Below are 11,688 nucleotides of genomic sequence, written 5' to 3' on the forward strand. Positions count from 1 at the left end.
GCACACCATTTTATCAGTAAAAGGCCAACTGGATGGAAACAGGTGGGAGCTGGCGAGGGAATGTCTGTTTATAGCTGTTACTAAAGCTCTGTGGTTACAAAACACTGTTCCGGCCAAAGGTGCAAATTACAGAGGGTCATTTTCCCCGCTCCAGCACACCTGAGTGAACATGCCAAATGCATCAGCTGTGTTTAAACAGGATAAGACACTTGACTGTACAACACTGTAGTCCTCCAGGAATGTACGATTACAAGACATTTTTATGGTATTATATTCAGAATCTGAACTTTCAGAACTCAGGACTGAGATCTGTACTTGTTTTAAGAGCTGTAAATTCTCACATCAACAGATCTCTTTTCCATTTATGGAAATCTTACACTGGAGTTCTTGTACAACTCTGAAGGTGTCTTTCTTTCACAGGTGGATACTTTGTTTTTCTAAAGAGATGTCTTTTTTTTTATTTTTACTTTGTAATAAAATTGTAATGTCTGACACCTAAAGACCTAAATTAAAAGGTCTTTATATGCTTACACACTTATCTTTATAAAACTACCAAGAAATAATGGTAAAATAGTAAAAAAAAAAAACCCAAAAAACAATAAATTAATAAGTGAAGATATAGTTTGGTAATTAGATATGTTAGACATCTTCACTTAGACTTACAGATACAGGCCACATCTCCTTCACTGAGACTAACACACAGGCCACACCTCCTTCATGCCTTCATAAACTTTCTTCCTTTTTCTTTTTCTTTGTGCAGTTTTGGACAAGAACTAAGTGCTCGCACAATTATGTGTTAAAATCTAAGGACACATTCTTCAAAATGAATAAATTATTAAATTGTCAAAAAAAAAAACCTTGAAGACAGAACTGAAAAAGGTTAGAATTTGGCACTTGTGTGTGTGTGTGTGTGTGAGAGAGAGAGAGAGAGAGAGAGAGAGTGAAAGACAGATAATCAGAGAGAAGAGGAAGTAAGAGGTTAGTCTCCACCCCACACGTTACTCGCTGTCTCTCTCTCTCTTTCTCTTGTTGCTTTGTGTGCATGCGTCAGACGGTGTTGGAGTGTGTTGTGTTGTGTTGCAGGCAATGTGGATGGTGAGACAAGTGACAAGGCAAGGCTGCAGACATACCTGGCCAGGTAAGATACAGAGAGGGAGCTTCACTGCTTTTACTCTGTCTGTTTCTGTCTCTCTTTCTGTGTGTGATTGGTGGTCAGTTCAGTGCTGTGTGTGTGTGAAAACAACTAATTCTACATGAAATGCAGTGCATTACTGACAGCTTCCTGTATTTCACAAAGTTCAGTTCAGCTGGAGATCGCTCTTACACAGTCAGCTGCGAAAGTAAAAAAATTTTTTTTTAAAAATACAAGAACTTAAAAATGAACTTTGGATCTCCCTTGCAACATCTTAGTGAGGTCTGTGGGTGAATTATAATGAATTATAATGCAGGTGTGTGTGTGTGAGAGAGAGAAAGAGAGAGAGCGAGAGAGTGGGTGGGTGGAATGTGGGGAAGAACGTAAGTGAAATGACCGAACATCTGATAAGTATATGTGAAAGAGGTCAGAGGTAAATGATATCTATACTACACTCAGAAAGGGGGCACAAACTTTCGAACGGATCTCGTTTGTAATCTAGTATCATTTACACTGTTTGGCTGTTTTTTTTTTGTTGCCACCCACATTTCTTTTAAAGCACGTCTGAGTCTATGAAAACATTCCAGTTTGACGACATTACTAGAGACACGTGCTATCACACAGTCTGCAATGGAATGAGGCCAGGATTTTATTGGGATAACGTACAGTGTCACGAACAATAACCTTAAATAAAAGAATGCTGAAATTGGATGAAAAACAGATTAAGGTATCACATGGTTCTCTAAAAGAGAGCGAAATCCAATCTCTCCAAACCACACCGGAGTACACCATTGTAACTATAACTACCCTGGAGAAGTTTTGAAAGTGTATCGAACACCTTTTGTATAATCTCTCAGGGCAGATCGCGATCCGAACATTTTCAGTTTCAAAAATACCCGTATTTGCATCTAGGCCTGTAATAAAAACTCTTGCATCCAGACAGTTCAACGTGAACATGGGCAAACTGCACAAACTGTTACCGTGTCCTAAACGCATTTATAGATTTCTATTAAAGTTATGATATTGTGGCATGTGCGAAAATAAACGAGGTTTTAAACCCGCTGGAGCTGTCATTCTAATGGCTAATTTACTCATCCTGCAGGATTGGGATAATTAACTCATTAATGAATTCATTTCACGTCCAGAGTCAATCACCTGTGAACTGTCCTGATCCACAGCATTTTTCAAAAGTGCGTCACGCCCGTTCCTTTGTGTTTCAACACAACCAGTAACTATGAGGAAGCTAAGCAAAAAAAGATGCAATATCATCTTTTTCAAAGATCTGTCATGCGATACCTCTGACAGTGACACACAGAACAGGAAGTCGAGCGAGGGTTGACATTTGGGAGCTGATTTGCATATTACAGCATCCTGCCCAGGTGATCAGCTTATTATACACTGTAGGAATTGAAACTGAGATTTTAGGTCATGAGCCTACACACAAAACTGCTGACGTGGTGGTGGGAAAAGACAATCTAGTTCACAAAATGATTTGCAAAATAAAATGTGATCTTGCACAAGTATTCACCCCTGTTGGCTGTTGTGGAACCTTTCAGTTAGATGTGGAGAAATCAGACGCCATCAGAAGTTGTTACTTAAACAAACCTGCACCGAGAATCCCATGGCGCAATCAAAACAAGCCCGGGAGGAAGTTCTCGTGCCGCACACGTCACGTGCATTTCTTGCAGATGATTAGAAGGCTGATAAATGACCAAACCCTGGTGTGTGCACACACACTGCGCTGATGGTTATGAGGCCAGAGCTCAGGGACACACCTTTGCTTGAACACACCATGCTAATATCAGATGATGTGGATGTATGCTGGTAAGATCTGCTCAGGGGGTTTGATGATTTACTCACTAACAGGAAGTAAAAAAACGGCCATGTTGAACCAACGCCTCACACCACATGCAACACAAGCAGCTAGTCACACCATAGTCATATCAGATGTAATAAATGCTTGAAAAAAGTCAATAATTAACACTCGGCATGTTGCTGTTACATATTGATTGATGAAGCGGAGAAGTTATTTTTCTTATAGCAGCACTTCCCCAAGTGTTTTATTCCTCGTATACCATAGCAGTTCACCAGAGATGACTATTATTCATTTATTAAAAGATGACGCATAGTTTTTATCCATTTGATTCGACATTCATTTAGCGCCGCTGGACTCTGACTGGTCAAAGGTGTTGATTAGTTTTCTAGAACAGCGGCTCGGACAGTAGCGCAGGTTTATATTAATGCACTTGTTCTAATTTGTTATCGTTTCTATAGCGACAGCTCGTTCGCAGGGACTTGTACGGCGGACGCTCCGCTGATAATAAACCGATTTAAAAAATCATTGATGTGGTGAAGATAATCTGTAAGGAGAAATGTGTTTATGAGTCGTGTACGGAAGGAAGGAGTCTCCAGTGTAAGCGCTTTGGAACAGTCAGAGGTAAAGCTGTGAGTTTAAGTTTTCCGACATCTTCGGGTCGGAGGAGTTTACGCTTCTTTGTGGAAAGAGAATAAAGAAAGGGCTGGTGAGGGAACTCTATTTATAGCTGCTGTAACATAAGTGACAACAGGAACTAACTTGTTTAAATGTAACTATAAACGGAGAAATAGTATATATTTATTCTTGGAAAAACAGACAGAGGAGTTTATGCTTCTTTGCAGTTTTTTGGGAAAGACTGTTTAAAGCTGCTTATAACGTAAGTGAGAACACAAACTAACTTTCACAACGTTAAATGTAACAGACAAAAATTGCCATTCTGTAATCAATAGAAATTGCGATTGTTCGCAAGACGCTGTGATGTATGAGTGTAAGAGTGTTTATTTGTTTATTTATTCAGTCCAGAACTGTGCTTTTATTAGCTGAAACCTGCCGAGATGACGTGACTTAACACGTGCGTATTAACCGTTAGAGTTTTAACAGAATGCACACCATCATGGCACGTTGAACAATAAGAATATCTTCAGTCAGATTTTAGACAGCTGGACATCTCATTTTAAAGGCTTCATGCATCACAAAATTGCAAAATGTGCAGGACATTCAAATGACAAAGATGCAAATGCATAGAGTTCGTCTGCAAGGACGAGTGAGACGGAAAGAAATGAACGCGTGCAGTTGCACAGATTTTACAGCAGGGGATAAAGTCAGTGTTTAAATGCGATGTTAGTTTACACGCTTCTCTCAGGGCTTCTTTTACACGATTAAAGACTAGCTGATTATTATGGTCTGTTTACTTATACTCAGGATATAATTTCATATTCTAGTGTTTAATTAGCTTTGTTTTAACGATTGATTGGATTTCCTCAGGTTGCTTCAAGCCCAGCTCATTTTTCCCCCCTTTGTTGTTTTCAAACCATCTTTAACCTCCTGAACTCTACGAAAGCCACTAGTTCAACCCTTCCACCTCTCACTCACTAATCCCAGAGAAAAATCTCTTTGCTTTAACGGTTTCTCTTTAATATCGCCGGATATTTAACAGCGATTTCATCATTTAGGTATGAACACAACTTTGTGACAAACATTTGTGACGAACGAGGGAGAAAAAAGTGAGGTTTAACTGAAATTAAAACCGAACGTCCACCTGGAAAGTTGCTAACTGAAATGTAACAAAAGCTTTTCTGTCTGTTCACTGGTTCATTTACTGCATAAAGTTTTTATTATTATATTTTCCAAGCGTTGGCCAAAGAGTTACAATTAAATGATTAAAATAGTCTGAAATCTCTTGCCCAGATACAATTCGAAATGATTGATAAAAATGTATTTTTCTTTGCATACTCAAACACTTTTATAGCCGTATTTAAAAAAAAAAAAAAAAACCTTGACACCTAGTATACTTTTCCTTTAACTATTTCCTTTAAAATGTGAGATTACTGTTGTGTGGAGAAAGCGCTGAGCCTTTTGTTTCTAAGGGAAAAAGAAATAAATTCTGTTTCTATGGAAATGATGTAAATAGTAAGGAGAGATCTGATTTTCTCTTGTTATTATATATTATATTCTCTCTTTCTTATTGTTTTCATGTTGCTATTGCTCAATAAACCTCAGGGATTAAACTGTAAATGAGACCAAAGATTAAACCTAAAAGTGTCTTTTCCTATACGTTAGTGATATGGTGTTACACAATCAGTAAGTGATACGAGTCACAAGACCTCCTAAGCTAGCCGTTGCACCTACTACGTGTGTTTAAAAGAGATGAATAAACATAGGAGGGACAAGTCTTGGTATAGAATTGTAAATTAAAGTGAGTCTGGTTGTGCACGTACTGTATACTGATGGCCATTGATCTCTACAGTACGGTTCACAGTGGTGTGTAGCGTATTTTCCAGTCATTGATAAAATGTAAAGCATGGTATGCTGTATATACACTGCGTACACAGACTCTGTGTGAAGGCAGTCAAGTACACAACATCACCGTAGTCTAAGACAAAAAGGAAAAACAGGTTTTATTCCTGTAAAGGAGCCAAAAATTTCAAAAACAATAGCAAAAATTGTCACAATTTCGCATCGCGCTAGCATGTTAGTAGGCAGTGCGCTCCAAAGCTTGAAGCGTGAGCGCGCGTTTCGTTTTTTTTTTTTGTGGCATTGACTTTGTTTACATTTGACACGTGTTTTGCTATGGTTTATGTCTTGTCTCTGTCCTTGTATTGTTATTGGTTGTTTCCCTTATGTGTCATCATTAGTTTCAGCTGTTTTGTGTTCACCCTTGATTACATTTGTCATTTAAACCCCTTGTGTCTCTTTGCTCCACTTTGTATTTTGTTCCTCTTGTTTTGGTTCATGGTTTTTGATTAAGATAAGATAATATAAACTTTATTGATAACACATTGGGGAAATTCCCTCCTTACAGCAGCTGATTAACATTACAGCATTTGGCAGACGCCCTTATCCAGAGCGACTTACATTTATCTCATTTATACAACTGAGCAGTTGAGGGTTAAGGGCCTTGCCCAAGGGCCCAACAGTGGTAGCTTAGCAGTGCTGGGGCTTGAACTCCTGACCTTCTGATCAGTAACCCAGAGCCTTTAACCACTGAGCCACCACTGCCCCACTGACCTTGTTTCTTGTTTCGTGCTTTGCCTTGCCTGTTTCCTACCTGTTTGCCAATCACCTGACCCTTTGCCTGTTCTGACCACGTCTGTGTTTCATGATTTGGATTTGTTTGCTTATCTCTCATCTAATAAAGCTCTTACCTGCACTTGCATCCATCTCAACCTCCATTATGTGACAGAATACTTTGCCTACACCATGGATGCAGCAGGAAAGTGAAGGAGACATCATGGCAAGGTAATAAAGAACACCATACTGAGACACAATTCAGTCAAGCTTCCTCAGTGGGTTGCCATGGATCCCCCAGAGCCTTACAATGGATTTTTTGGCTACCCTGAGTATTTTCTGTTTTTCTACCAGTTACATTTTTTGAGCCTAGCGCACCCCAATCCTGAACAGAGGCAGTGGCTGGGGTTCATACTGAGATTCACGAGGTGGTCTCCCCTGTAGAGCTCCAGCCAGAGGTCAATGTGGCGACCTCGACTCCAGAGCTCCAACCTGAGACCCACGGGGTGGTCTCACCTGCCGAGCTCTAGCCAGAGGTCAACGTGGCAACCTTCCACGTCAAGTTCCAGTGGAAGGCTCGAAGAGACGGCCTCCCAAGACATGTTCCTGCCTGAGGCCGAAGAAACAGCCTCCCAACCCATGTTCATGTTCCAACCAAGTTCAGCCTGCAAAGTCCTTGAGGAGCCTGCTATCTGTGGGACAATGCCTGCTTTGGGACCTGAAGGGGCTGTGAAGACTTTTTACCCAGAGGTCCAGAACTGGAAGGGAGTGGAGGGGAAGGAGTGTTTTTTGGCACTCCAGGAATAGCTTCCTTGGGGTTGGGCTCTGTCATGAATTCCCCTTGCTTCCAGGTTTTTTAATGACGTTGACTTTGTTTACTTTTGATACCTGTGTTTTGTTATGGATTATGTCCTGTCTCCACCCCTGTATTGTTATTGGTTGTTTCTCTTATGTGTAATCATTACTCTCAGCAGTCTTGTTCACCCTTGATTACATTTGTCATTTAAACCCCTCATGTCTCATCGTTCGATGCAAAGTATTGAGTGTTACCACCTTTGTGCTTTGTTACTTGTGTTTTGGTTCATGGTTTTTGAGCTTGTTTCTTGTTTCTCGTTTCGTGCTTTGCCTTGCCTGTTTCATGTCTGTTTGCCGATTGCCTGACCCTTTGCCTGTTCTGACCATGCCTGTGTTTCATGATTTGGATTTTTTTGCCTGGATCTGCACTTGCATCCGTCTCAACCTCCATTACGTGACAAAAATAAAGTTTATTTTACTTTTTACACAGACGTTTTCATGGCTTTCGTGGCAAAAGCCTACATGAAAAAGTACTGCAGTATACTTTAGTATTTACTATGGTAAACTGTAATAATATTTACTACACTTTGTTAATGTACACTAATTACAGGGACTACAGTGAATTGATAAACAGTGTTTGAAATATTAGAGTTACTATAGAATACTATGGGATACCTCAGTGTGTTCTGTTGTTCATTAGAATGTACTACAAAGGTTTACAATATTCACCTGTGCTGTGAAGCTTGTCACACATATTGTAGTACAGTATAGTGCAGGTGTAGAAAATTTACTACAGTAATGACTGTAGTTTTTTATATTACTATAGTAGAGTTACCATAACGAGAAAGAGAGAGAGAGAGAGAGAGAGAGAGAGAGAGAGAGCACTTTTGTATGTACTGAGACATTTGAGAATTATGTCTCAGTGGGTAGGACCTCAAGAAGAAAAGCGTCATTGTAGCCAATCCCTTAATACACTCTAAACACACACACACACACACACACACACACACACACACACACACACACACACACATACATACACACACACCCTGGGAAAATTGTCCTTTACTGTAGGTGATTGTGTTGTTATTATTAATTACTTTCAGAATAAATTCATGCTTAATCAGTTTATAGTTACATTTAATGTGAACAAAAAACAAGTTCGTTCTCACATTATATCAGCTATAAACAGTCGTAAATAGCTCTTTCCTCTGAGTGTGTTACATCACCCCGTGATGCAGTATGAGCAGCAGTTTGAAAAGATGCATTGGTGTGTCTTGGAAGAAGCACATGTTAGCCTTCACGCTCCTGGGCTGGTATCTGTCGTGTGATATGGGGAGACCTAACCAGCAGGTGAGGATTGGCGAAGAATAAATTAGGGAGAAAATCAGAGGGGAGTGCCTCAGAATGGTTAATCAACCTTTCAGGAGCAGGGAAGTGGTATTCTCAATCTAGTCACATTTGTTCATATGGCTGTAAAACACAGAGGCATATTGTTTCCTTTCCTAGTCGTAAAATAACCTGAGGTGTGTTAAATGGGAAAATCTGATTAGCGGCTAAACGGTGTTACTGTGGTAATGTCAGAATGCAGCGGTGTGAGATGAGTGCAGCGGTGCGAGACAGTGTCATACTGCACGGCAAAGCTTTATTAGATTATAGGGTTGAGTGAGAGCTCAGTGTCCAGTAACCGGCAAGAACAGGAAGAAGTACCGAGCTGAAAACTCTGTAAAACTCTGCTCAGGATGTGTGAGATGTGTGTGGTGTTGGTTTGGATTTTTTTGGTTTGGTGAAGTTTGCAAAAAATTATTTTTACAGGCAACATACCTGGTAAAAAGGAATGAAACGTACAGTCTACTGTAATGTTTGTGATCTCTCTCTCTCTCTCTCTCTCTCTCCCTCTCTCTCTCTCAGGATGAAAGTGAGAAGGCACCGGCGCATAATACTCTGCACAGCCGGAGTTTGTTTGCTCTCTCTGTTGTATTGTTATAAAACTCTTTATCAGGAAGCTCTGCTGCAGGGACTGTCCACTTACAGCTCTCGACTGTCAGGATTCACAGGCGTACTCTGGCAAGGCACATTGAGTGCAACCCTCGTCTCTGACACTTATAAGCAGAAGGCAATTAGGCTGCAGGCAAATCGTAGGAAGGTAAAGTCAGTTTCACTGACCAACCATGCACTACTAAAAACTCTCAGAAATACAGGATATAGACTGTAATTTTCATTGTTGCTGGTGAGGTACCATCAAGGGTACCCCTTTGTATCTTTAGTTTACAGCGTTTATAATTTTAAGGTACATAACTGAACCTTTAAAGTTTTGGGTTACACCACATGCACCTTACCCGGTAAAAGATAATTACTAAAGGAACAACTCTTGATGTACTCCAATGTACTCTTGAGGGCACCACTCTAGCAACAAGGGAAAGTATTCTGGTTTATTTTTGCAGTGCATGAAGGGTTCTTAGCCTCTAGATTATTGGGATTATCGTCAACTCTAAATGAGACCTTTTGTTGTCATGTTTGTCATTACTGTAGGTGATTTATTACTGTAGGGATGTGGCACATGTGGCCATTTCACAATGTATTGTAATTGTACACCAGTGCGACTAGACACCCTGGAAGAATTGTAAAATATCTTTAGAATTGTCACCTTGACTTTCTGCTACCAGAAATTTGGATATTCATAGATGTTGGCTTTGCTTATTCTTACAGAACCCACCAGAAGAAGATTTGCTCCTGCTAAACCCCTCAGGTCCACACGGGGATCTTCCAAAACGATTGTACATTCTGCAGAATGATCCCACACCCTACTTCAGCCACACTGAGAACGGAGTGCTGTGCTTCATTGAAGGGACAGAAATGGAATCAAATAAGCTGGGAGATGCCATGGTTGGTGAACCTCAAAGTGTGCTTTTGGAGCAACGTGGAAAAAATGGAACCATTCCTCAAGATCACCCAAATTGCGTTTGTCACCAAGGTTGGCACGGCCCTAACTGTGGCATTCCAACAGTGGTGCAACACTCAAATCTTCCCACCAAATCACACCTGAAGCCCAGGAAGGTTCCACGTCGAATCATAAATGCGATCAACATCAATCATGAGTTTGACATGCTGCATGCCAGGTTTCATGAACTAGCAGGTGCTGTGGATCTCTTTCTGGTGTGTGAGTCAAACTACAGTGCATATGGTGAAGCCAAACCCCTGAACTTCCTCCGACTCCTCCTCAACGGAACGTTCGATTACGTGAAGGACAAAATCCTCTACGTCTTCCTGGACCATTTCCCCAAAGGAGGCAGAGCTGATGGCTGGATTGCAGACGATTACCTGCGCACCTTCTTGACCAAAAACGGACTGAAAAGGGTTCAAGGTCTGAGACCTGACGATGTGTTCATTCTGGACGACGCAGACGAGATTCCGCTTCGGGAAGGAATGCTTTTCCTCAAACTCTATGACGGCTGGACAGAACCATTTGGGATTCACATGCGGAAGTCCTTGTATGGATTTTACTGGAGGCAGCCGGGAACGCTGGACATTTTATCCGGATGCACCATAGGCATGCTTCTTTCAGTCTATAAAGGGGACGGGATTCTGCTACGACGGCGGAATTATTACTCCATGTTGGGTTTCCGGGAGTACGAAAAGAAGTCAGGACAAGTTCTAATGCCGTGGTCCATCGGAAGCCCGGTTCACTACGCAGGATGGCATTGTTCATGGTGCTTCACACCAGAGGGAATTTATTATAAACTTGTTTCTGCACAAAATGGAGATTTTCCTCGCTGGGGAGACTTTGAGGAGAAACGGAAACTGAGTTACATCAGGGAGTTAATACGAACTGGTGGCTGGTTTGATGGGACAGTATCAAGCTATCCTCTAGCAGACCCTAAAGAGCACATGTTTGCTCCCAAATATCTGCTGGATAATTATGAGACGTATCGCTATTTGTTAGAGAATCCATATGTGAAGGGGTAAAAATGAGCAGCAAAGTATGACATAATGTCTACCTGATAGCCGGAATACCCCAAAATGCTAATTCATCTTTGGTCAAGTAATTGAACCCTGCAAGGCCATTTTATCTTGCTTTATCAAAGTTGGTACTTAAGCAGAAATGATTACTGAACATAATATTTTTTGAATAGTAAATGAAAGCTAGTACAGTAGGAGTGTACTGCTGCATGTAAGCTCTCGTGCATATATAAATGTTTTAATTCGACTTCATGTTGGTTCTTTATTCGTCCTGATTTCACACACTGACATAATGAAGATGAATAAGATTATATCAGTGCCACTGCCCTGGCCCCTTGTTAGTAATTGGATAATTAATTATCTGCCCTGCGTGAACAACCTGTTCATGAACTTTGGTGATATTAAACTGGTGCCATTAAGCTGATGGATAACCAGCTAATCAGCTAGCCTCATAAAAAACTGGCAGTTAGTTCCTTAACTTCTTTTATTTCTTCCTTGTTGTATGAATGCCAGACAGTTAACTGCCTTGGGCTAATAATAAGTTATTTAGCTAGCGGCCACGTACTAATAACTGAAGTAATACAGTTCTCTATTAAATAAACAGGTGAGGGGTTAGTTATCTTGAAATAAGCAATTGGCTATTCACTATTAACCAGGTGAGTGCCTAGTGGCCTTTAGCCAGTTGAGTAGCTATTTAAGCTTAACTAAACAAGTGTCTAGTGGCCTTTAACCAGTTGAGCGGCTAGTTACATTTAAC

General features: G+C 40.7%; 1 protein-coding gene across 2 annotated transcripts; it reads left to right on the forward strand.

The window, feature by feature from the left end:
- The first annotated feature begins 840 nt into the window (after window positions 1-840).
- mgat3a (beta-1,4-mannosyl-glycoprotein 4-beta-N-acetylglucosaminyltransferase a) lies at window positions 841-11,180 on the forward strand. Of its 2 annotated transcripts, XM_053637766.1 has the most exons (4): window positions 841-1,138; window positions 6,307-6,407; window positions 8,883-9,117; window positions 9,681-11,180. In XM_053637766.1, the coding sequence occupies exons 2-4, from the start codon at window positions 6,373-6,375 to the stop codon at window positions 10,935-10,937; spliced, it is 1,527 nt and encodes a 508-aa protein (XP_053493741.1). In that variant the 5' UTR covers window positions 841-1,138; window positions 6,307-6,372; the 3' UTR covers window positions 10,938-11,180. The 2 variants fall into 2 exon arrangements, with proteins under 2 accessions (XP_053493741.1, XP_053493742.1); XM_053637767.1 differs by lacking the exon at window positions 6,307-6,407 and having other exon boundaries at window positions 842-1,138.
- The last annotated feature ends 508 nt before the right edge of the window (window positions 11,181-11,688 follow it).

Source organism: Ictalurus furcatus, chromosome 12, assembly GCF_023375685.1.
Source record: "Ictalurus furcatus strain D&B chromosome 12, Billie_1.0, whole genome shotgun sequence".
NCBI lineage: Eukaryota > Metazoa > Chordata > Actinopteri > Siluriformes > Ictaluridae > Ictalurus > Ictalurus furcatus.